The sequence below is a fragment of the Tenrec ecaudatus genome, unplaced genomic scaffold (assembly GCF_050624435.1).
Source record: "Tenrec ecaudatus isolate mTenEca1 unplaced genomic scaffold, mTenEca1.hap1 Scaffold_540, whole genome shotgun sequence".
NCBI classification, from domain to species: domain Eukaryota; kingdom Metazoa; phylum Chordata; class Mammalia; order Afrosoricida; family Tenrecidae; genus Tenrec; species Tenrec ecaudatus.
The window spans coordinates 1,625,136-1,652,198 of record NW_027459455.1 but is presented as its reverse complement, the minus strand read 5'-3'; the positions used below and the strand labels follow the sequence as shown (position 1 = coordinate 1,652,198).

Here is a 27,063-nt window from a genome sequence, read left to right as displayed (position 1 = left end):
AAAGTTACTATTCCCGTGAAGGCTTCAGTCCTAGAAACTCCCAGGGACAGGGACAGCTCCACCCTGTCCTAGAATGCCATTATGTGTTGGAGTCGACTCAGTGGCAGTGAATGAGAATCAGAGTGAACATAATTCAGATCCACTTAGGAAACAAGGCAATTTGGAAAGTCTCTGGAATTTGTGACATTAAGAAGGTTAAAACAGTAGTGTGGTACTAAAGCATTCTTGCTCTAGGCATTAAAAGCAGAAGGATATAGATTGAAGGGCCCAGGTAATGGGGAAATTCACAAGCATTAATGATTAGCTCCGTTTGTGTCCTTAGTGAACCATGTCTGACCCTCTTGTCCATGTAGCCTAAATATACTTCAAGTGATGGGAAATAGGGATAAAAATATCTTCATACCATTTTTTAGGGTCAGTGATTTTGCACTGAGGTATAGCTGAAATGTATCTTGTTCATTGTTTATTTACATCATATTTTGAATAGACAATATTGGAAAAATTTTCCTTTAGGAACAGGTTTTTTTATAAATAAAAAAATGAAAATATTACATTGGATAATTCAAACACAAGTGTTGATGCACATAGAGAAATAGTGTTTTATGGTTCAGTTGTTTGGAGACTAAAGTCAACCTTTGATTTTTTTATCTAGTGGAATGGGTACAATTCTGGGTTTACAGAGGCCTCTGGACGGTTTTCCTAATTATTTTCTCTTCTTCTAATCTTTGTAAAGGAGAAGGAGAACTGAGGTCGTTCGCTCCGCCTCTCCAGCGTGGATTGTATCTCAAGGGGTCTGGTATAAAATAATCACATTCCGATGCTCACAGAGAGCAGAAATCTCTGTAACGTTTGTTGTTCAGCAAATCATTCGTCATCCTGATTGCCTCAGTCGGCACTTTGCTCATTTGTAGATTTTTCCTTTCTTGCCAGAATTTTGCCTTAGTAAAAATGACTTAGGGTGTAGTTATAAGGTTCACTCTGATTCTTCATGATAGAACAGGTACAAGAACTGTGTATTTCCAAATCCACTCCCACTCAGATTCTGTTATTGTGACTATGTGTTGCTTAGAGCTTGCCAGTCATAGAGTGTTGACTTTATATTCTGCCGAGGACGACATCTGTGCTCTGGCAAGAAAGTTTAGGGAACATTAAGACTGCACAGCCCTAAATGACATTTTATATTTACTTTATGAGGAATTAATTTTTTGGACTACAGATATGAAATCCAGATAAACTGATGAGCACATATACATATGAAATGATTCTGGCATCTAGAGATATTTTATTTCAGCGCCTTTTTTGTTGGTATTTTGAAGTCTTTTGTGAAAAATTGCAAAATTTTGAAAGTATAATAACTTTTGGGGTTTCATGATAACAGCACCTATGTAACCATTATCTATAGTTCGGCTTTTAGAAAATTAAAACTGTTCATTGAATTGAGTTAAGAAGCATAAAAGCAGAGCGAGTGCAAAGAGAATGAGGAGGAAGAAGCAGTGCGCGCGTGCCCCTGTTCATTCCCCAGAAACCGGCTCAGTGCAACCACCCACCCACCGCCCTTGAGTCGCTCTGACTCAATCTTATGTAGGTTTTCTGAGGCTGTCAATCTTTATAGAAACGGTCTCAACTTTCTCCTGTGGAGATCTGGTGGGTTTGAACTGCCAACCTTGTTGGTGGCAGGCTAACTCTAATGTGACCCTGTTCAACGAACAGTGAATAAATACAGCATGGATGGAAGCCCCAGAATTCTGGGCTGCAGCTAAGAACCTGGGAGTTGGGGTGACTCCAGCAGCAGGGACGATGAGGACCAGCGATGGCAAAGCAGCCGAGAGAACCTTCCCACTAACGTTGTATGACTCCTTCTTCACAGCCATTTTGAGCTGGGATTGGGCAGTCCTCCAGAGAAGGGACATCAAAGAGAAACTCACCTGAATAAGCTGTCACCTGGTATGTTAAAGCAGTGTGGATTGGTGATAGGAATTCATAGGCCTTGAACCTGAGAGGGGTTAACAGGAGGCTGTGCCGCTACGAGAGAACACTTGAATCTTGCTGAGGTTCGAGACAAATGGACAGCAGGACAGGGAGGAACTGCAAGCAGCAGGGTCGGGGGAAGAGTCCACACCGTTACTGACACAGAGAGAAGGAGCCAGCTTTTGGTCTACTGTGAGACACCATCGGAGAGCCTGTAAAGGGGTACTCAGGAGGGTAAAGGGGCACCCATGAGGGAAAGAAAGAGCCCTCTAGTCTTTGCCCTGGAAAGTCAAGCCCTGTTGCTTACATCACAGTCCAGGCAGCTAAATATTCCCGCCATTTCCATATATACCTGTTGTCTTTCTGAATTCAAGCATCCGGAACTGAATCAGCACTGAATAATGACTTCTTTCAGGAAAAGATAGCTAGTCCATGGCTGCTCTCTTGATTCGGATACACAGGGACCTGTGGACAGAGTGCAGCACCCCGCTGGTTTCCAAGGCAGGGGTCTTTCCCCACGCAGAGGCTGTTGAGTGTGGACCCCAGTCTTTTGATTGGCACCTGGTTATTTGACCTTGGTGCTACCAGGTCAGTCAATCAGAGACAGTTCCCACCGAAAACTAGAGTATGACATTTAAAGTTAAAAAAGAAATAGGAAAATGACCAAGGTTTAACTAAAAATAGTAAAGCACGCAGAATTACAAGAGAAGGATCAATCAAAAGAAAAGCATGGAGGAGAGAGATTTTATCCTATGAGGTCAGACTACTGCGAAGAATCAATCACTTTCAGACCGTGGTGCTAAATGTGTTTGGAGGAAGCAAAAGTCACAGAAAACAATGGAAGGAGTGTATTGGAAAGTGGATTATTAAAGATACAATTAGGTTAAAAATGTATCACCTTACCACTTGATCTCTCTTTTGAGCCTTTTAAAATTAGAACAAATTTAAACTAAACTAAGTACAACAAGGTTTTTTAATATTTCGACTGAGATAGAAATATATCAAGTAAGTAATTGGATGAATGGTTTCCTCATGGCACAGTGGGGGAGGTTGTAGGGAAATGGCGAGCTAATGACAATGGATACACGAGGTAAATGTTCTGAAATTGATTGTGGTGATGATTGTATTACTTTTAAAAAATATGATTGAATTATTGTATTATATGTGAATTATATGCTAGTGAAATGGTTAAAAAAGAAAATGGAGGAACAAAATGAGAGATTCAACAAGGAAACTGAAACTTAAAAAAGAAAGAAAATTGGAAAACAAGGCAAAGTAGTAATATAATAGGAGAGAGACCATAGTAGAGGTCAACAGACAAACTGTAGAATGAGTGAATTAAAAGACAAAATAACAAGCCTCAAGAACAAGAAACAAAAGAAAAGGTAATATTTGATTTAATTAGGAATCAGTCTAATATAGACATTCCAGAACTCTATAGTAATAGTAAAGACATAGATATTATTTTTCAAGCGATAACCATAGAGATGATCAGAACTGAACAGAGAAACAAATACGAGAAGCTACATGAGCAGAACTTTGAGCAGGAATCAGAGGAGGGATGACATTGATGTTGCTGGATCTTAGATGAAAGAAAACATCCTTACCAGTAGTTTACTTGTGTTTTATTGATGTGAGAATGGCGAGACTTAGTTTTGTGTACTCTGAACATGTCACCAGTAGAGACTGGTTCCTGAAAAAGCACAATGTGATAGTTAGGGGGGTTTTTTTTTGTTTGTACCTGGCTCCTGTAAGAAGATGTGGGTGGAGGATAGCCTGCCAGCCAGGTTGCAACTTGATGACCTCCTTAGGCGGTGCGATGAAATAAATGGCTGCCTGGAGACCGGCGCCTCTTTCTCTTTCCTTTCACCTTCCTGCTGGTGAGTCACTATGAGAACTCTCGGATCCACGGCCATTGGAACCACGAGACTTTGCACCCACCGGCCTGTGATCTTCTTGCATTCTGCATCATGGCATGTGACTGCATGAGTCCAATGAGGGACTTACGGACTCGTGTCGGCACAGTGAAAAAGCAGAAGGCCCTCACAGAGATTAACTGACACAGTGACTGCAACAATGACCTTGAAAAGAACAATTGTGAGGACAGTGGAAGACCAGGCAGTGTGTCCTTCTGTTGTACACAGGTCACTCTGAGTGGAATTTACACCACAGCCAACAACAACAACCAACAGCCACAACCGCCCAACTACCCAACCACAACCAGTCACCCCGCCCAAACCAACTGCAACCAAACACAATCCATGGATGTCAACCAAAAGAGACAAAGATTAACTCCCAGCCGTCTTCTAATAAAACTCTTCAAAACCAAAGCAAAAGAATTCGGAAAGCAGCAAGAGACAAAGATCAGTGTAACTTACTGAGAAGCATTCATAGAATCAGTGTACATACCCCCCAGCAATTTTAGACAATGGAACAAAATGTATAAATTATTAAACAAAAATGATCTCTAACTAAGAATCCTCTACCCAGAAAGATGTCACTTAAAAACAAGTGTGGAAAATCACGATATTTTCCGCAACCAAATGCTCTGGGAATTCGCCACTACCAGGCCAACGCTGCAAGTATGAAGAGAATGCACCAAGGGAACAGCAAGGCCATCACATAATTGCCTGGATTTATGCACTGCAAGAGGCAACATGAAACAAACTTCTAACTAGGATCACAATACTTTGTTCCATGTAGAATGGGAGAGAAATGGGGAGCAGAATGCCTAGACTTTCTTTGTTTGGCTGGCAAGCAGAAGATGGAAACCAAAATAAGAGAGTCAAGTGTTGTCTGTGGGTCACTGGAAGAAATAACTGCCTTCAGCACACAAGAAGGTGCCCTGGTGGCATAAGGGTAATCCATTTGTTGCTAACTACCAGGTCAGCAGTTTGAAACCAACAGCCACTCTGTAAGCGAAAGAAGGGGCTTCCTTCTCCCATAAAGAGTTAGGGTCTGTGAAATGCACAGTGACAGTTCTACCCTGTCCTTGTAGGGTCACTGTGAGCTGGAATAGACTCAATAGCAGTGAGTTTGGTTTTGGGTTTGGTATTATGCAGACCAATTCCAACATTGTGGCAACCGGTTTTGCAGACTCACCCCCCAACCCCCAGATTATACACAATCTGAGTACAGGGATAATATGGTAATCATGGAGGTTTGCCCCATCATACCTTATATGTTAGGAATTGAAGACAAACATTAGAATGAGATTATTAAAAAAAATTTTTTTTAGTAAAACCCTTCCGCGGACCCATGGTGGCAATTTATTATGCTCTGTTTTATGTCAGTGGTAGCCATTTTTTAAACCAAAAATTGGTGATCATTATTTAATGAGTGGGCAGAATATTTGAAATCCAAGCTCCCTTGAAAAACTTAAGGCAGATATACGATGACCACATCTTTACTTATTTTGAGGAATAGGCTTATGAACTATTATTTAAAGAATAATAACAGTGAGCAAGTGGAATAATACATTTAACTCATTTTTCCCTAGAAGACAGAAAATTTGCAAATTCAGTGTTTTTTTAGAGACATAAGCACATTTAGAGCAATCAGAAATGAAAGTAACTATAAAGGATGGAGGGTGGGGAGAGCATTTATGGTGAGGTTGGAGTTGCCATTGATTTTAGATGCCAATAAAAGGGGAGAGAGCGTGACACATGTTAAGAGCTCACATTTGTTATACCTTCTACAACCCCAGAGACAGGTTTTATTGTGCCCATTTCCCCATGGGAAACATTCGTTCAGAGATGTTACCTGATTTGAAAGCCCGTGCTGTTCTGCTCCATACTGTCTTCTGTTCAGTCACTGTAAAATCCCAGGCCAACCAACGTCAATCAGGATCTAATTGAATCCCTCTTATTCCTCAACTTAGTCATATTAACTATCTGTGAATGGAAATGTCACGAGAATTTCTTGAGCGTCCTTTCAAGATCTTTAATAACATCATTTTTCAGAACTGAATGAAGAGTTTTCTTCTCTGGGAAACTGCACTTCCTCAGGCTTAGTTAGTGACCTATAATATGTTGTTGCTGTGCTTGTTATGTGCTACTGAGTCAATTGTGACCCACAAGGACCTCACGGGACCCCGTAAAGCTGTCCATACAGCGTTGTCTGTCGTCTTTATAGAGCAAATGGCCTGGTAGTTCTTTTGTGGAACAATGGGGTGGGTTCAAACTACCGCCCTTTCAGTTAGCAACCAAACCCCTCACTCTTTTCATTACTAGGGCGAATTCTATTATTTGTTGCCGTGTCGTTAGATTAGTTTTATCTCTCTGTGCCTGTCTCTCCCACAAAACTCTCAACTCCTCCGATGCTTACTATTAAAGAGTGGCCCATAACACGGCAGCCTCAGGATCATTTAGGAGCACTAAGAAAAACAGACTCTCAAAGTCTTTCCCGGATCTGTTGTTGGTATTGTGGGTTGCCAATTTAATGGAGCACAGAGCAACCTATGTACAACAGGTGAAACGCAGTCCAGTTCTGGGTTACCCTGAAACACTGTTATCTTGGAACCCACTGTGTAGACTTCTGTGAGAATCGGTCTGTGTTGACCAGGGACCGGACCTTCTGGATCACATGTCCAGAGTACGCGAGACAAAGCCTTTTCATCCTTGCATCTAAAGAGCATTCTGCCTGTACTTCTTCTGAGGCAAACTTGTTTTTGTTCTGGAAGTCCATGGTTCTTTCAGTATCCTTCACCAACACCATGATTTATAGGCATCAATTCTTATTTATTGCTCGGTTTTTACATACACGAGCTAATGGAAAAGAATATGGCTTGAGTCAGGCACACCTTAGTCCTCAAAGTTAGCTCTTTAGCACTTTAAAGAACTCTTTTTGCAAAAGATTGCCCCAATGTAATAGATCATTTGATTTTTTGATTGATGCTCCGATGGACATTGATTATCGGTACAAATAAAATGAAAGCCTTGAGAACATGAATCTTTTCTCAGTTTATCATGATGTTGACTTGGGTCCATTGTTTTCTTCACATGGATTTGCAGTCTGCTGAAGGCTACACTCTGATCTTCATTAGGAAGTGTTCCAAGTCCTCTTCACTTTCAGCAAGCAAGCTTATCTCATTTATATATTGCAGGTTGTCAATCTACTTCCAGTCCTGACGCCATATTCTTTAAAACATCCAGAATCTCAGATTACTTGCTCAGGACACAGATGGAATAGACACAACCCAGACACATTTCCCTTCTGCTCTAAACCTCACAGCATTCCGTTGTTCTGTTCTAACAGTTGCCTTGTGGTCTCTGACAGCTTCTGCATGCCTTCAGTGAAGTGTTCTGCAGTGGTCATTGTTTGCAGTGTTCTCCATAATTTGTTAGGATGCTCACAGTCAAATGCTTCTGTGTAGTCAATAAAATACAGGTAAATAAGCTTCTGGTCTTCTCTGCTTCTTGCCAGGATCCCCCGACTCCCCCAATGGCGTCTCTAATTCAGCATCGTCTTTGGGACGCAGCTTGAGCTTTGGCAGCTTTCTGTCCACTCACTGCTGCAGCCATGGTTGAATTATCTTCAGTAAAGCTTTAACTGCATGTGATACTCGAAGGGGCACTGAATGATTTAATGTGGTTCTTCTGGCCAAAGTCTCTAACTCCCATAAACAACCTTTCCATGCATGGGTCTGGTAAGAAGGTGGGGATAATACTGATCAGATTCACTTGTGAGTCATTGAAAACAGGATTCCTGGGAGTGCCATCCTGCTGTGTATCACCTGAGAAGGAAGAGTAGGGATGTCCTTATCAGCAGGACGCAAGAGTGGACCAGAGATGACTGCATAGGGTCCTTCTGGATCCAGATGACAGTTATCGCAGCAGAGGGGCAGCTGTCACACCAGGAGCTAGAGCATGAGAGGGGAGGGCTGGGTTTCCGAGCTGAGATTAGGGCTGTTGTTCAGGAGGCAGACTTCTCCAGTGGGGCACCTCTGGGTTCTTAAAAGAGCTGGGTTGCTGATCCATAGAGCTTGAGCTGACTGCCTTTGGATTGAGGGTTACAGCAAAAGGGTACGCCAATTTGGCCGTATTAACAGACCTGTGACTTTGTCACACACATGTCCTGGTTAGCAACTACCCTGAGCACCTCTTATGGGCATTACAATTTGTTAACTTCTTTAATAAATCATTTAATCGTGGATTTGGTCTCTGAGTTGCTGTGTAGCCACTTCAATGGATATTGGAATCTAGAGAAGTAAAATAGAGAACGCTAAGACAATTCAATATTAAAGATATTGTTTGATAATGTAGGTACAAGGGGGCTTTAAAAAGTTAGTGGAAATTCATTTTCCTAATCTCTTTTCTTTTTCACAAACTTTTGAAAAGCCTGGTATTCAATTGGCTCACCTTTCTTTGGAATGGGAACAAATAGGCATCTTTTCAGGCTGTAGTCTGGTTACTATCTTCCAAACAGATAGCCATCTTCTAAACAGATGTGTGAGTGTGTCCAGGGTTGGAGCCATTTATTGAAACTTCTGAATGGGTGTGTCATTAGTTTCTTAGTGCTGTCAGTTCTTGATTATATTTTTGTTGTTCAGTATCTGGTCTATGATGTTGGTGTGATATTGCCAGGTCATCTTTGATTTATTACAACACTATATGTAGCAGAACACTATCTGGTCTTGCACCATCTCCATAATTGTCATGGATGAGCCCATTGTAACAGCCATTCTGGAAAGCCATCTTTTGTAGGGTTTCCCTCTTGTTTTGCCGAATCTTTCAATATTATGACTGAACCCTTTCCTTTTCAGTTCTTTCAACTTGAAAAATATTGGGTATGTTTTTCCTTCTTAGTTGTTTATTTCCAGGTGTTTGAATTTTTCATGATAACAACCTCTAGGTTTTGAAACCTTCTGTGTAACTCTTTTGATTCAGCATCTCTCTATTGGCTTTAGCTACCATTCTGTGCCCCAAAGCACATTTCCGGGTCCCCTCTGTTTTTAATTTTTAAAAATTTTTCTGACTTTGCCTTTTTAATGTATGGTATCCTTTTTTTTTTTTTTTTCAAAGCTATGTATTCAAATATTTTTACAAAGCAACTCTATCACCTTCAGAGTACTCTCCATTACACTTAACACATTTGTAAAATCTGCGATTCCATTCTTGGAAACATTTTTCAAACCCATCTATTTGGATGGCTGATAGCGCCTCCCTCGCTTTTGTCCTCACCTCTCTATGTCATCAAATTACTGTCCATTCATGTCCCTCTGCATTCACAGAAACAAAAAGAAGTTGCCCGGAGCAAAGTCAGGTGAGTAAGGTGTGTGGGGAAGAGAGGCATGCCCTTTTTGGCAAAACCTGGCACAATGAGATGGCTACATGAGCAAGTGTATTGTCATGGTGGCAAAAGCAGTGTCCCTTCTGCCACAGATCAGACTTCTGTCACACAACATTACGAGATCTTTCACAACCTCTAAACAGAAAGTGTGATTAACAGTTTGACGTAGTGGAATGAACTCCAAATGCACTATCCCCCATTATATCCAAAAAACAAAAACAAATGAGAATCGTCTTGATCTTTGATTTCACTTGATGAACTTTTTTTTGGGCAAGGTGACAATGCGTCTTCCATTGGCTTGACTGGTGTTTGGTTTCGGGGTATAAAGAATAGCACCATGTCTGTTTACCAGTAATGACCTTGGAGAAAAATGTTGGGGGCATTTCAGAGTTGTTCTTTCAGAGCACAGGCATGTTTCCACGGCTCTTTTCCCTGGTCAGTCAGAACCCATGGAACAAACTTTGCAGCGTCCCTTCTCATTCCTAAATCTTCCGTTACAATTTGCTGAACTGAGCTCAGATAACGTCCCCATCTCTTCAATGGTCTGTCATTAGTCTTTGAGCACAAGTGCACAGATTTTGTCATCATTTTCGTCTGTTTGGGAAGCTGACACACATCCAGGACGAGGTTTGTCATCAATCGACATTTCACTTCTTCATTTTGAGGCGTTGGTACAGGTCTTTCTAAGTCTAGGAAGTCTAGCGGTCTTTCACTTAGTGTAAGAACACGCGGTGGTGTTTTCAGTGCCAGAGGCTTAAAGGGAGTTGATTGAATAAGGTCAAGATCTGCTGGTCTTGAAAATGGAATGTCTTCATTATTTCCTGCCACAACAATCCTCTCTGGGACCTGCATTATCACACTAGCATTTGGAGAGCCGTCTTGAAATCCTTGTTCTAGGTCAGAATTCGGCGGTGCTACTTTTAACTTCTCTGGGACCCTCATTCGCTGACTGATACCTTCGGTGTATTCCATCTCATACTGGATGCGACTGATTTCCGCCATCTCAGCAGCAGTGGGGGAAGGAAATGCTGCCCCACTCACCAAATGGGTAACTACTACTGCCTGCTACTTGGCACTATCTGCTTCTGGGCTTCATAGTAAATCCTTTAACTTGCTTCAAAGGGCATGTGTTGGATTTAGAGCCACTTGGTTCCCAAAAAACACCCTCCAGTTTTGTTGTTTTTTTTTTTTAGCATATATGGTGTGGTCTTAGTTCAAGGTTTTTATGTACATGAGGGTGCTTAAAAAAAATGGAAAAACTCCATCATCTCTGAATTCAAGCTTACGACTTTTCTGAAGCCCCCTCATGGAAACCATTCGTTTAAGTTCTTTTCCAAAAAGTCCTACGGGGAACAAAAGGGGCCCTGGGCCCGCTGGAGGGTCCCCGGCGAGGGCCGCCGCCCGCTGGCTCCCGGGGCGCTCGGGGGGGCGCTCTCGGAGGCCGTTGGCCGAGCGCACGGAGGCGCCGGGGCGAAGCACCGGCCAGAGCGGCCCTCAGCGGGCCGAGAGAGACTCAATGTATGGTATCCTTGATATGATCCCACAACTCATCTGGTCTAATGTGTCCTATCTATTTTTGAGATGGCCTTTTAAATCCACGCTCTATTTTGGCTTTCATGGATTTCTTTTTTCAGCTTCAACTTGAACTTGCATATGAGCCATTGATGATCTCTTTTCATGGCTGTTCCTTGACGTTGTTTTGTCTAATGAAATTGAACTTTTTCCATCTTGTCTTTACACAGATAAAGTTGATTGATTCTTGTGTATTCTAACCAACCATTTCCATGTGTGTAGTTTATTCTGTTTAAAAAAGGCATTTCAATGAATAGGTAATTGGTCTTGAAATGTTTTATCAAACAATATTCAGCATTTTTTCTATGACCAAAGTCATATTTTTAAACTGATTTTTCTTTGTTCTCAACTTTCACATCTAATCCCCTCAGACCTACTTAGAATTGCACTTTAATGAAATCTCTAGATGTTTTACCTATACTTTACAGGTTGCTAAATGCCATGTTATTACATGGTGAGCACTCATTTGAGCAAATAGAATATATATACATATATACATATATATACATACATACATACATGCAGTAGACCCACTGTTACTGTGTTTCTTCCTTTGGATAGTTGTGGGCAGTGCTATTCTAAAACGTTGGTCACCTGGAGCTCAGTGCACATTAAGTCCTTACTTTCCTTCCCCCCCCTCTGAGCCTGAGGACCACTGATATACATTCTACGCTGTACATTTGCCTACTTTATTGCTTATTTAGGTGGGATTGTGCAACACCTGTCATTTTCTCTCTGGGTTATTTCACTTTGCAGAATGCTTTCTAAGTTCATCTATTGTAGTATGTGTATGTTAACTTCATTTATGTGTATGGAGTAAGTAATATTCCATCGTATGTGTGTACCTTCTTTGGGTGAGACACATAGTTGTCAGTTAATAATTACAAGGCTGGCTGTCTGAAATTATCAAGAAACTCTGCAGAAGAAAACCCTGCCAGTCTATTTCTGTAAAATTTCAGCCATGGAAAACTCTATGGAACAAACTTCCCCTCTGACATCCACGGGGTCCCCATGAGCCAGCGTAGATGACAGCAGATTTCATAGGTATGCACAGACATTTTGCTTATCCATTCATTTGTTGACAGGCATTTTGGTTGTTTCGAGTTTTTACTATTATGACTAATGCTACAATGAACATTGGTATATAAGTATCAGTGTCCTGCTTTTAATTTTTTGAACATATGCCTAGGAGTGGAATTGCTGTCTTATGTGGTCATTGCATTTTTTAAAATACTTTTATTGGGGACTCTTACATCCCTTATCACGATCCATACATTCATCCAGTGTGCCAAGCACATTTGCACATATGCCGCCACCATCATTCTCAAGGCATTCTATTCCCAATTGAACCCCTGATATCAGCTCCCCATTTCTTCCCCTACCTCCCCTCCGCACCCACCCTCACAAACCCTTGATAAGTTATAGATTATTATTTCCATATCTTACCTTGTCCCCCATCATTCCTCACCCACTTTTCCATTATTTGTCCCCCTTGGAGGGGGTTCTTGTTGATCATTGTGATTGATTCCCCCTTTCTTCCCCCACTATCCCCTAATCCTCCTGGTATCGCCACTCTCATTGTTGGCCCTGAGGGTTTATCTATCCTGGATTCCCTGTGTTTGGGGCTTTTATCTATAGCAGTTGGCATGCTCTGGTCTAATCCAATTTGTAAGGTAGAATTGAGGTCATGATAGTGGGGTGAAGGAAACACCAAAGAACTAGAGAAAAGTTGTGTGTTTCATTGGTGCCACACTGCACCCTGACTGACTCATCTCTTCCCTATGACCCCTCATTTTTAACTTTTTGAGAAGCCACAAATCCAATTTCTTTTTCTTGTGTTTAGGAGGGTTGGACACTGGCTCCCTGGGGTGGTTAGAGGCATGCTTCAGAAGTGTTGATTGGCAGAGGTCTAATCCCTCCACTGCTGGGGGGTCTGAGCTGTATGGTCTGTGGGACAAAGGAGAGTCCTTCTTCTTATGCAGGGCTGAGTAACTATAGCCACATGTCAACTCTTCTGCGCCAATATGTCCTGGGCAGGAGCAACCAACTCTCAACACAAAGCTGTTTTGATGCCAAGAAGTGGGAATAGAGAAGTAAATCTAAAACTTCATTTTTAGAGCTCCTTCAGAGATGACGAATATTTCCTCTCCTTAATTATTTATGGTGTTACCTTGGTGGTATTTATAGAGTGTGATCAGCTTCCCTCCTTGATGCTCATTCTGGAGACTGTGTAAATTTAGTTTCCCCGAGTGTGTCTCATATGTCTTTTCCATGGAGCCAAGACTGACATGCATTCTATCTCCCTTTACTGACGCTGTGATTTATCTTCATTGTTACTAAAGTGCTGGGGTCAGAAGAGCTCCAGCTTATGGTCTTTGGCTGGTTTAGATTCACGGCTATCTGCCTGATTGTTTTAAATGCCTTTCATAAGAGACATATCTGAAAGTTGCATGCAGATTTCTTTTATTATTTTCTATTGCCAGTCTATGCAAACTTTGAAATGTCATAGAGTGGGTAAGTGTACCATTGTCCTGCTGCATGCACTTAACTATGGTTAAGCACAACACTAATAAGCCTTTTAGGTAGGTCTGCAGTGGGAGCTGACCTGCTACTCCCAGGGACAGAGGAGATGCGTTTTTTTTCTGTCAGCATGTACAGTTCACAGTCTTGGAGATCCTGGAAGTAGTTTGACTCTGTCCTACAGTGTCACGATGAGTCAGAATTGATTCAACAGTGGCTGCTTTGTTTTTTGGATTAGTTTTAAACAGGATGAAACAGACTATAGGAGAAGCAGGATGTGTGTGTGTGTGTGTGTGTGTGTGTGTGTGTGTGTGTGAGAGAGAGAGAGAGAGAGAGAGAGAGAGAGAGAGAGAGAGAGAGAGAGAGAGAGAGACAGATATCAAGGTATCAAGGTTTGGTTTTAATATGACTGATAGATATTTGAGTGGAGGTATCAGTTGGCAGCTGCATTTACAAATCTGAAATTGTAGGGAAAGTCTTCAGTTTTAATATCTGAAAACTAGATATGATATATGATTAGCAAGATCTTAAGTGTAGACAGCCTGTGGAAGGAGCCTATGGCTTGCAATCCGGATCTCTCTACCATTGAGGGAAGAAAGAGGAGGAGCCAGCCAAACTTGGGAGTGCTTAAGTGGGAATAGAAGTCAAATAACAAAAGTGTTTCAAAGAGAACACATGATCGCCTGTCCCAAGCACTGCTGACAGGGCAAGCATGCATTGTGAAGTCATTAGTAGGGTACTTTTGGTGCGTCTAGTTCTGGTAGACTGTTGGGGGCCCAGGTGGTGCTTTGGGCTGACTACCAACCACAGTGTCAGGGCTTCAAATGCATCAACTGCTTCATGGAGGCAAGTTGAGGCTTTCTGCACCCTTGAAGATTTACAGCCTTGGAAACCCAACATGGAGTTGGAATCAACTCAGTGACATTGGATTTAGTGTTGGTTTTCTGGGTATAAAAGCCTGGTTAATGAACTGTGAAAAGAATTGTATGAGCCCCAATAAATTGTTAAAATTAAAAAAAAAAAAAAGCCTGGTTGTAGTTCATGAGCAACTTAAAAGCAGGGGATATACGTTTCAAAACACCCCATTTATAATTGTCTCTATATTATATGCCCACTTTCATGCTGGTTCATATTACATTTTATGTTGTTTATTATAATATAGGAAACTCTTTTGAGTATCATTGATATAAAAGGGAATGGAAATATGGGACAATAATTGGAGGAACAGAGGTTAAGGGTTTTTCGGTTTTTAATTTTAACAAAGGAGACAAAACAGAGTATGTGCCTACCGAGGAGAATGATCCAGGAGGCAGGCATCAGTTGGTGATGCAGGAAACGGGGAAGGCATTTTGGCAGTGACGTCTTTGTTCAAGTAAAAGGGGATGGAATAAGGACTTGGCCTTGGACAAGAGATTAATCAGTTGATCTGTTGGAATGAGAGGAAAAGCAAAAGATGCCCTTTTGATGTTCATATTGTCCTTTTGCTGTTAATCTGTGTGTCATTTAAGATGCCGTGAAGAGTAGTGGTGCTACAACACAGCTTAAGCACCGGGATGGCTTTGACAAGTTCGTTTATTTTCTCATGGTTTCAGGGCTAGAAGTCAGAACTCAAAATGCCAGATCTAGGGGAAGGCTTTCTTCCTCTGTTGACTCTAAGACAAAGTCCTTGTCTGCCCTCAGCATCTGTGGGCTTGGCATTCCTTGGAGATTTCCATCTGTATGGACATCCCTCTTTCCCTGAATCTAGGCTCTCAGGGCAGGGATCCCGGTGAAAAAGACACACTCTGCTGGCTTTTCTTTCACTGTGGTGGGGAGGGTCCTCTCTCTCTCTCTTCTTATCTCCCCGGAGGATTCTCCTGACACTGGACGAGGGGCCTTATCTTGACTAGGGCTGTTGCCTCCCACTGAATCCTGCCTCGGTGACACAACAAACATAACATAATCCTCATCACCATGACCTAGTCCAGCTTCAGCTATACATAGAAGATCACGAAGTGGGGGAGTAATAAAATCACAATACAGGAAATCATGATCCAGCCAAGCTCACCCATCTTTTGAGGATACACAACTTAATCCATGCCATTACTTATCAACATCTAGGCACTGCTATGAAGTGCATGGTATGAATCTAGTCAATTCTGACTCACACTGACCTTATAGGACAGAGCAGAATTGCCACTTTTGGTTTCCAAGGCTGTAAATCTTTACAGGAACCAAAAACTTATCTTTTTTCCATTGGAGCGGCTGGTGAGTTCAAACTTCAGACCTCGAGGGCTACGCACTCTGTGGTCTTGTTTTATTTGTAGGCTCCCGTAAAGTGCCTGGTACACAGCAGGCATGCAATACATGTTGGAATGAATAAATGAAGACACTGCTTCTATGTCTTATTTCCTCACCTGGAATTGGATCATTTCCATCAATTCTTAACAACCAGATTGACTCAATCATGCGTTTCTTGTCTGGTCCTGCAGATAGCTTGACAGACTGGTGGAGTTGATTGATAGAAATAGCTGCATTTTTACCAAAATTGGTGATGGTGCTTAAGATTAAAATCAGTGACCCTTACTCTGTCATTTTGTAGTGGTCCTAGTTATAGTTTTAACTTGAATTTATTAGTTACTTCATTTCAAACCTTCTGAAAGCTATATATTTTTCTCATGATACATTTGCCATTTATATCACAGGAAAATGTTACTTGTACAATGTGTTTGCTGGACAGAGTGGATTCCAAGGACACTCATATATGTGTAAGAGAGAGCTTTATATCAAGAAGTAATTCTGCATAAATAAAATATCCCAGTATAGTCCTGATAAAGTCCTTATGTCCAATACTAGTCTGTAAGTCTGATCTTAGTCCATAAATTCCTCTTCAGACTCACACAGCTGCAAGCCATGATGCAAAATGCAGGAAGATCACAGGCTGGTAGGTGACAAGTCTTGTGGATCAAATGGTGGTAGAAGCATCACAGGGCTCTGGAAGGTCTCTGAGTGGCTTGCCAGCAGGAGGGTAAAGGCAGAGGGAAGAGAAAAAGAGAGAGCGAGAGAGAGCGAGAGCAAGAGCGAGAGCGAGCGAGAGAGAGAGAGAGAGAGAGAGAGAGAGAGAGAGAGCGCCCAGGATCCTTCATATGAGAAGACCATGCCCAACAGGAGGCATCATCAGGCTGTGACCTGATTGACAGACTGGACTCCACCCCTACATTTTCATATCTTCAAGTTGATATGAAAATAATGTAACTAAAAAATACAAATACTAAATTACTGAATATATGTTAAGCTTTTTAATAATGATGATTATATTATCTCTGATCTTTGTACCTTAATGCTTTGTACCTCATTTAACTAGAGACCATGTTTTCTTCATCATTAAATAAAAAATACTTAGCCTTGACCATGGTACAAAATTCCCCCCAAAGAACAAAACACCCACTGCCATTGAGTCATTTCTCTCTCTCAATCTCTCACACACACATGCACACCTGCTCCTCCTGTAGTCTTTTTCATCCCTATTAAAAATAATCAAAAAACTAAACCAACTGCCATTGAGTAATTCTGATTCATAGTGACCCTGCGGGACAGAGAGGCAGGCAGTGTCCCTTAGAATTTCCGAGGCTGTAAACCTCAATGGAAACAGATGGCCTCATGCTGCTCCTGAAGTGTGAGTTTGAAGTGGTGACCTCTCAGTTAGCTGGTGGCTTTGAACCACTGACCTTTTTGTGAGCAGTCCACCACTTCTCGGATTATTATGGCACCGAGCACGTGCTAATTAAATATCTGTTGACAGTGAATTAGTTTCTATGACAGTTGCTGTTGTATAGGCTAGATCCCCTTCCCTATTTGATGTCCCTATTGCTCCGTTTTAGTGATTTTACTCCTAACTGCTCACACCTGAGAGTCCCAAAACAAGAGCAATTGACTAGGGGAGCTCCTTGCCCAGCTGTCTCAAGAACAGGAAGTGCCTGAGGTACTTATATCTTGACTGTACAGATAGTTTGCGATTGGCTCACCCCTACCCAGAAATTCTGTTGAAGGAAGTCCCGAGGAACGACTTCCAGACGAATTACCGTGATACACTTCTATGGAGCGGGTCTGCTCTGGGACATATCGAGCTGCTGCTTCAGAATTGACTTAAGAGCAGCTGCTTTGGTTTTCCCTTCTCTCTCCTTTTAATATAGATGGTAAAGAGTCACCTGTACAATCATGTGTTATATTGCGATGGGGTAGGCTAGGGTGTCTAAAGAAACAAAACCAATGACATAGATTGTTTATGGATTTGAAATCAGAAAAAAAAAAACCCTTGATATCAAGAAACAATTTCACATCAAGAATGCATCCCAGCTGAGGCAGGCGGATGAAACAGAACAAGTACCTTTAGCGGAAGCAGGGGGATCACAGGTGGGCGCAGAGTCCTGTGGATCCAGGGTTGGTGGGAAATGGCAGGGTGTTGAAACATGCAGGGTCTGCAGTCCACATGGGGCTGACGCTAGAGGCAGACACAATCTTGGCAAGCAGGGAAGGCGGCGGGCTTGAGAAAGAAGTTCTTGCTGTTCGCTTATAAAAAGCCACGCCCCCAAGGAGGCGTCACTAGGCGACTACATGATTGACAGGTTTGACTCCACCCCTGCCTCCACAAAAGTACCAAGTTAGTATAAGATCTAACCATTACACATGGACTACAGTTTTCCTTTGTAGTCTTTATGAACATAAATATCCATTTACATATACTAAATAAAATATTTTATACTGATTTGGGAAAATCACCAGTAAGAAAATAATAAATCCTTTTATCTGTAAAATGGGATTGGGAATAGGTGTTTTAGAATTGAAAAACACTGTAGAACTATCTGGTGGCAAACACCTTTATTTTATAAATGAGAACATTTGAGACCCAAGCAGGTTAAGTAATTTGCTCACCAGCATCCCACGTTCTTAGTGGCAGAGTTGGACTAAAATCCAACTCCCAGGACACTGCTCTCCACTGCTGTACAAAATACACATTTCTTATTCACACAATTGATATGAGGATTAGGGACCACATCTGTGAAAAATAGACTTAGCCTTTGGAAAGAAGGATGCTGGATAGCTTTATGAAAGCTTTAGGGAAACTAATCTCATTTTAGCCTTTTCTGTACAATTGTTAGTTTTGTTCAGTTTTATGTTACTTGCCTTAGGATCCTTCTTGGCTGAGGACTAGATAATATACAGTGCTTGATTTAAAATCCATATTAAGGGTCCAGATTGTGCTGGAATATGAATGATGTTCAGCTGGGTTTGAGCCAGGAGCACTTGCAGAGTGCCCACCAGAATGAGGATTGTTGATGTCCAGGCAAGAATTTTCTATCCCTGGTTTGCAGATTGGGAACAAGACAGGTTTTTTCCAAAGAAAAGAAGGGGGCATAAATTATATTTCTGCCCTGCTCAGTAATACTTTCAAAGTTTGTTATAATATGTCTTTAACAAACCATGAATTTTCTCTCCTGCTGAGCCACCGTATCCTGAGTATTTTCAGCATCGTTAGGGACCCATTATATTAATCCACCATACCTTCAAATCTCTAACAGGCGCACATAAGTGATCACTTTGAATATTTATTTTGAAGCAAGGTATAGAATTGTTCTCTTTGTCGTCTTGCAAAGGGAGGAAATTGTAACTTGCTCACCTTGGTTACTTCAATTGTTGTAGTTTGATTCTTTCAATTACAAAGTGCCTTGATATAATGGACAAAGGATATTGTTTAATTTTTGTAGTCCTTGAAGTAATTTGTGTAGGTTCATATTTGCACGATAGATACAACTTGAGACCAAAAGGCTAAAGTGCTGCGTCTGCATATGTTTTAGGTGCGGTTGTATGCAAGACCCGACGCCATCAGAAGAGGATCCGGGCACTACGCCCTCCATATAACAAAGAGACTAATTGAGTTTTATGAAGACTACTTTAAAGTGCCCTATTCTTTGCCAAAACTCGGTAAGAATTTTCTTGTTTATTTTTTCAGAAGGGCTCCTTGAAGGTGGAGTTTATTGGTTAAGATGCTTAGGACGCATGAACAGTCTAAGGGTTATATTTTTAGAGGCTATGATTTCACAAGAGGTAAAATAAAGTTTGGTGCTTCTGGATTCTTGCCACAAAGTATGTGTATAATTATTTAAGAACTGATGTAGGTTTAGCATTTTAAAAGATAGCCAAAATAATTCTACTTTGTTAAAAACATGCGTAAAAGGTTCTTGGCAGTGTCACACTTCATGTTCTTAACTACTGTGTACAGTAGGCACTGCTACACGATTATTTTTTATATTAAGGAAATTGAGACCATGAAGTTTCCTATTCCTGCAGACAGCCATTAAATGAAGGAGCTGGGATGTCAAACACATTCTCTGTGATTCCCCAAAGTCTTCACTGTGACACTATGAGGAGGTGCCCATTGATTAGTGCTTGTTTCCTAACTCTCACATGCCGGGCTACAGTGTGTAAGCTGCCCCTAGGTTTTTTTCATTCAGCCACATGTTGGATGCCGAGTTATAGTAAGTTAAATAAAGAGAAGAGAGAAAGAAATTGCACTGGTCATGGGATTGTGTTCTCGAGTGTTCTTATGTTTCTTCCATGCACGAAAGTAGTATACTCAACACTGTTGGTTGAATGAATAAATTAATTACTTTTATTACTTTAACTTCAATGAGGCTGCTTTGGCAACGTCATTCTATGACTTTCCAGAAAGGTAGAATGCATACCCATTTTGAATGCTGAAGGTATTTTTTCTTCTGAGAAAATCTGTTTTGAAATCTCACATCACAACACTCCTTTGTTCCCCCCTCCCCACCGCTACACGTTTTTCCTTCCCAAGGGGATTTTTGATCAGGATCCACATCAAAAGTATTGCTCATTGGCAAGAACAAAGTGCTTTCATGATCACAGTGCTAGCGTTTCAACCACAGGTTCTTGTCCCCAGAGAATAGGCCTGTTTCATTAAAGTACCTGCCTGCTGTGTAGCTTTACTGGTCATACAATGAGCTGTTTAGAAAATAGACAGAATAGTTGACACTCTTACCACTAGGTGTAGCATGTGATGGAAAAGAATGAGATTGTACACATTTGAATTCATTTTAAAACACAGAACTTCAAATCCATAGGCAACGTGATTTTTTGTTTTCTGTTTTGTTTGCGTTTTTGTTTTATCCTCTCTCTCAAGTCCTCAGTTAGCCCCGGTTACACTGACATCTCCCTGGTGGGAACCCAAGGCAGGGAGGTGTACCTGACCTTATTTGCGCGGGAGGTGACACCATGCTCTGTACTCGGTCAAACAAACTGGAGCTTCCCAGCTTGACCCTAATGTCCCATTCACGAGTGCTTGTTGCAAGTTCAGCAGAGAATAAAATGTGGATCATTCTTTGTCTCTTTCAGGCCGGTAATTAGCAGAGGAACTCAATTTAAAACTTCAGGGGTCCCATGTAACTGTCAGCTTGCAGCAGGGAGCATTTCTGCTCCTCTGCTTCACTCCCAGCCGAACCATGTACGCTTTCTCTGTAGAAATGGACGCTGTTCACTGTGATGGTGACTCGCTAACATACTTTAGGGTGTATGGCATGGAATGATTTGACTTTACCCCGGCACAGTCAGTGTTATCTTGGGAAGATATCACAGCCCATGTGCTTTGTAAAATTTCTCTCAGTTTCTATGCATTCTATAGATATTTTCATATGTCTGTTAATGACATTATAAGTACATTTTCTATATAAAATCCTACATAAAGTTTGGTAAAAGCAGAAGTAGTTTGACAAAGTCTTAGCTTTTGTTATACATTGTGAATTGTATTTTCAAAAAAGGAATATTTTGGAATCAACTCGGTTTTTATGAATGACCCAGGCAGACTCGTTTTGGGTATTCGCTGTGGCTGTCTTACTATAGAGTCTATTTCACCCATCCTCTCTTCCCTTACCTATCTTCCCTTCCTGCCCTCTCTTCGACCTTCCCTCCTCCTCTCATTTCCTCTGCAGGTGTTCGTTGGGTCACTCACCTGTTGTAGACACTTAACTTTCTGATAGCCATAGAGTTGTGGATAAAAAATGCAAAACTTCATTCTATACTAATATTTAAAACCTATTAATTTGAGGCAAGTTAAATCATTAAGTAAAATATATAGCCTATCAGCTACAGATTAAAAGACAAAACAAAAACAACTCAATGCCATAAGATTGATGCAGACTCACAGCGACCTTGTAGGATAGGGTAGAATGCCCCTGTGGGTTTCCTAGACTGGAGCTCCTTACAGGAATGGAAAACCTCATCTTTTTCCCATGGAGTGGCTGGTGATTTTGAACTGCTGACCTTGGGGTTAGCAAAGGCAGAAAGGATGAATAGAAAGTGTGTGTGTGTGGCACTGTAGATGAAGCTCATATTTTTACTTGTTTTACTTTTTTCTTTTTGTAAATTGATTTTGTTGTGAATTGGGTGACGGTTTACAGAGCAGATCATCAGTTTTTTTCAACAATTAAACACATTTTGTTTCATCTCATGTACCATCACATATGTACTTCCTTTCTGTTACCCGTTCCCATCCATGCTTCTTTTCGAATGCTCTGAAATTTGTCCTTGGGGAAATGCTGCCCTTTGGGTCTTAATTGGTTGATTATACTCAGGTGTGCCTACCACACTAGCGCTGTTATCCCTCTTTGAGACCTGTCTGATGTGTGACTGAAACGTGAACTACAAGGGTGAGTCCAGTTACAGACCTGAGGAGTGACTAAGGATCATAGACTTCAGGGTGCCACCAGTCTCTCTCCAGCCTGTGAGCCCGGTCTCTTTTGTGATTCTGGAATCTGTACTGTATTCTCCTCTGCTCTACCCGAGCCTTCTGTGTAAGCCTTTCCATAGCAGGTGGAAGTGGTAGCCAGGCGCCACCTAGTGCTTTGTGTTTCATGGATGTGAAGGCTGATGTGTGCATGCCCCATACAACTATTAGACTAATTGTTTCCATGAGAGTTTCTATTTTTATCAGTCTTCTCTCCTCCCAGTGGGGGAGCAAAGGAGACCAGTAATTGTACCCTAGATGGCCACATGAGTTTTTCAGGCCTCAATCTCTACTCACCAAAGTAGGCCTTAGAACATCGCCTTCATGAATTACCTATGTCACCCTAACCATTGCTAATAAGTGTTTGGTTATGTCTAATAAGGTGTTGAGGTTTTTAAATGGGAAATCACAGAAGACACCATTGGGAAAATGGTTTTTGAGCAAAGGACTTAGGGTAGTAGAAAAATTAGCCCAATACATGGAAGAAATGATGGACACAAAGAGATGAACAGAAAATTTCAAAGGACAGCTTGAGAAGACAAAATAAATTATTATGATTAAATGTGCAAAGACTTAGAGTTAGAACACCAAAAAGAAAGAACATAGTTGGCATATCTTTAACTGAAATAACTCATTATTAAAAAAGTCAAGCCTTCAGTTTCAATCTTGAAAGATTCTATCTGCAAAATATTGAATGATGGAGAAAGCATTGAAAGAAGGAATACACAGTCATTGAACCACACTAATCAACATTTGTCCATTTCAAGATGTAGCATGTGACTAAGAACTAATGACACTGAAGGAATAGATCCAAGCTGTCCTGAAAGTATTAGCCAAAAACAAGGTTTCAGGAATCGATAGAATATCAATTGAAATGTTTCAACAAAGTGATGAACCACTGGTAGCACTCCTCTAGAAATTTGGAAGATGGCTGCTTTGTCAACTGACTGGAAGAAATCCATATTTATAATCATTCCAAATAAATGTGACTCAACAGAATAAGAAAATTATCCTTGATATCAGATGCAAGCAATATTTTGCTGAAGTAGTAAACAACAGTTGCAGTAGTTCATTGATTTGGAGCTGCCAGAGGTTCAGGCCAGATTCAATAGAGGATATTGAACAAAAGATATCATTGCTGAAATCAGATGGATTTGGCTTAACACAGAGAAGACCAGCTGTTGTGCAGCGTGTTTCATTCACTATGTGAAGGGATTCCACTGTATGAATCACTGCAAACTATGGATTACCTTGAGAAGAACAGGAACTACCTATTATGCTCATGTGAAACCTGTACATGGATCCAGAGGACATTGTGTGCACAGAGCAAGGGACTACTACTTGGTTTAAAATTCAGTAAAAGCGTGTGTCAGAATTGAATCCTCTTGTCCTACTTACTCAATTTGTTTGCACAGCAAATCATCAGAGAAACGGGATTATGTGAAGAACTCAGCATCAGGATTGGGAGGCAGGCTTATTAACAACCTTCAATATGCAGATGACACACCTTGCTGGCTGAAAGACAGGAGGACTTAAAGCTCTAGTTGTTAAAAATCAAGGATTTCAGCCTCAGTATGGATTACAACTCAATGTAAAGAAAACCAAGATTCTCAAAACTGGACTAATAGGTAACATTAGGAAAAACAGAAAGATTGTAGTTGGCAAGCATTTCGTCTTGCTGGGATTCATCATCAACACTCATGGAAACAGCACTCAAGAAATGAAGCAACACATTGAATTATGTAAATCTGTTGCATAAAATTTCTTTCAAGTATTGGAAAGTAAGAAGGTCACTTTGAGGACTGAGGTACAGCGGACAGAAACCATGGTATTTCAGTGACTTTTTGTGCGTGTGAAAGTTGGATATTGGATAAGGAAGCAGAAGAAGATTCTCTGCATTTGAGCTACGGTGTTGGCAAAGAAGAATGAAAGTCCCACGGACTGCCAAAAGAGCAAACTGGTCTATCTTGGTGAAGGACGGCCAGACGCTCTTTAGAGGAAAGATGGTAAGACCTTGTCTCACATACTTGGAACTTATTATCAGCAGAGACCGGTCCCTGGAGAAGTCCATCATGCTTGGTAAAGTGGAGCAGCAATGTAAAGAAGGAAGGCCCTCAATGAGAGAGAGGGATTGGCAGTGACTGCAACAGTGAGCTCAAAGTGAAGGACAGGCGTGACGCTGGGATGGAGACGAGTGCTTTGTTCCAATGTGCATAGGGTTACTGTGCAGCACCGACTTGATGACAACATTCAAGCGGGTATCCAAAAATAACCCAGGTTTTTTTTTCTAAGCTATGCATTTAAATTTTTTTACAAAACAACCTTTTAACCTTCAAAGTATTATCCATTATACTTAATACATTAGTCAAATCTGTGATTCCATTCTTGGAAACATTTTCAAACTCATCTGTTTGGATGGCTGAGAGCACCTCCCTCGTTATTTTATTCTACTGGACAACAAAGTGAATCACGGCCCATTCCTATGTCATCCTCGCCATCATTTATTATTTTTGAGCCCGTTGTTACAGACACTATGTCAGTCCATGATGTTGGGGGGTCTTCCTCCTTTTCTTTGACCCTCTATTAAACATAATTTCCTTTGGCATGGGTTAATCTCTCCTGGTAGCATGTCCAAAGTACATGAGATGAAGTCTTGCCTCACACACTTCTGAGCAGCATTCTAGCTGTATTCTATTTTTTAAAAATTGGTAGCTCTTATAGATATTATAAAAATTTATATTTCAATTAGATCAAGCATATTTGTACAGTTGCTGCCATCATCATTTTCAAAACATGTTCTCCGTGAACTTGTTGATATCAGATCCCCTTTATCCCCTCCTTAGCCCTCCCTACCCCCCAGGAAACCTTATTATATATTATTATTATTAAATTGCCATATCTTACACCATCAAATGTTTCTGCTTACTACAGTTTTGTTATTTGATCCCCTCAAATGGGACACAGTCATCATTGCTGTCCATCTCTTAGAAGAGAGCTTTGTTTGTTCTTCTGGCAGCTCATGGTACTTTCCATATTGTTTGCCAGCATCATTGTTCAATTGCATCGATTCTTCTGTGGCTTTATTCACTATCCAACTTTCATGTGTATTTGAGGTGACCCATGGCTTGGATAAGACATGCTATATAGTATTGGTTCTTAATCATGGGTAAATTTGTTGCCCCATCCAAAAACCAAAACATTCGGAGGTATTGGGGACATTTGCAATGGTCCCAAATGCGGAGAGATGATATTGACATTTAGAAGCCAGAGGTGCTGCTAAACATTTTACATCGTGAGGCCAACTGTTCATCTGAAAATGTCAGCAGTGGTTCACATAAAAGAACTTTGTTGTAGGTGGAAAGGGCAGAGGCATGAAAAGCAGTTAAAATTCAGGCCCAAAATGATGGCCACTTAGTGTAGGCTGTTAACAGTGGCATAGACAGGAGTAGAACAATTCTGGTTGGTAGCAGAACCATTTGGAATTTGTTGACGAAGATGTATGAGGTGTGAAAGAGAGAGAAATCAAGGCACCAACTCTAAGGTTTTGAGGAAAGAACCATAAATATATCAATAAACTCACTGACCCTGATTCAATTCCAATTCAGTGACTCTGTAGGATAGAGTGTAACTGTCCCTTTGGGTGTCTGAGGCTGTAAACCTTTGTGGGAGCAGAAAACGTCATCCTTTCTCCTCGGTGTGGGTGATGGATTAGAACTGCTGATTTTGTGGTTAGCTCCACAAGCAAGTCACTTTGGCACCAGGGCTGAAGAATGAGAAGGGTGGAATTTCCATTTGCTGAGACAAAAGATCGTCTGTCCAAGAAGGAGATCACTTAGAGACTGACATATCTATTAAACATTTAGGTAGACATTTTATATCTGCTAGAAATTTAAACAGATGTTGGATTTGAAACTGGAGTTGACTGAGTGGTTTGGCTTGAGATATACATTTGTCAGTATCTAATGAAATGTGAAGCTTCGTGCACTCACCCTGGTGGTGAAAGAAGGTAGAAAAGAGAATGGGACAAGGCAGCACTGACAGAGATCAGTCATCTGAGGCTATCATCTACATGCCCTTGAGTGGATTCCAGCAACTGCAAAGCTGCTAATAGAGGTGCTGAGGAAACCAGGAATAGACAATGTCTAGAGAGTATCTCAAATAGGAGCAGACAATTCTGACACATCATGTTACAGGCGGACTGACTGAGAATTAACTTTAGCAATGTTAAGGTAATTACTGACTGTGTTACAGATAAAGAAGCAAAACTAGGGACACTTATAAAGAGATAAATTGATATCAAGACAATGCCTCATACAATTGTAGACATGGGTAAGTTCAGTCTAGCTCAAGTGCATGGATCAGATGTTAAGCTGGGGGCTTCTCCTGACTTGCCTAACTATAGTGACTGATTACACAGAAAGAAAGAAGACAGAAAGGTCAATGACTACAGAGGAGGATGAGTCTGAGGTCCGAGGTCAGGCTTGTGGCTGCAGAGTTCATAAAATCCATGCACAGAAGGCCAAATGGCAAACTATTGGTGACGTCGAGGGTCATTAATGTAGATAGTGGGTCTTTGGTTGAAGTCCAAAGAACCCCAGGGGTTGATGAGCCAGATGTAGGATCCCCACCATCAAAAAGCGAGGCAGTTTCCCACAGCCTCAACTGACCAGTACATGAGTAGTAGGACACATTCCCCAAAGAAACCTCCTTCCCATTGCATGAGGGCTGTGACCTAAGTCAGGAGGTTGCATCCCGCCTTTATGTTCTCACCTGTGCTTGTCTACTCACAAGCAGACCCCAAGATGGGAATTGTTGTGCTGTGTTAGATCACATCGTGGAGGATTACTGGGAACGTATTGAGAATCCTGACCCAGCCAAGATGAGGCGCGACTTACCTGTCACAGTGACTTTGACAAGTTGCAGGGGATGTTGGC

The 27,063-nt window shown here is 41.3% G+C and overlaps 1 protein-coding gene across 8 annotated transcripts in view; it reads left to right on the top strand.

Moving 5' to 3' along the window:
• LOC142436679 (thyrotropin-releasing hormone-degrading ectoenzyme-like) overlaps positions 1 to 27,063 on the top strand; it is a 508,970-nt gene that overhangs the window by 76,203 nt on the left and 405,704 nt on the right. For all 8 annotated transcript variants that reach the window (XM_075540180.1, XM_075540179.1, XM_075540184.1 and 5 more), the window contains exon 2: positions 19,185 to 19,311. In XM_075540180.1, coding sequence (XP_075396295.1) covers positions 19,185 to 19,248 — 64 coding nt within the window. In that variant the 3' untranslated portion in view covers positions 19,249 to 19,311. The remainder of the gene's footprint in view (positions 1 to 19,184; positions 19,312 to 27,063) is intronic.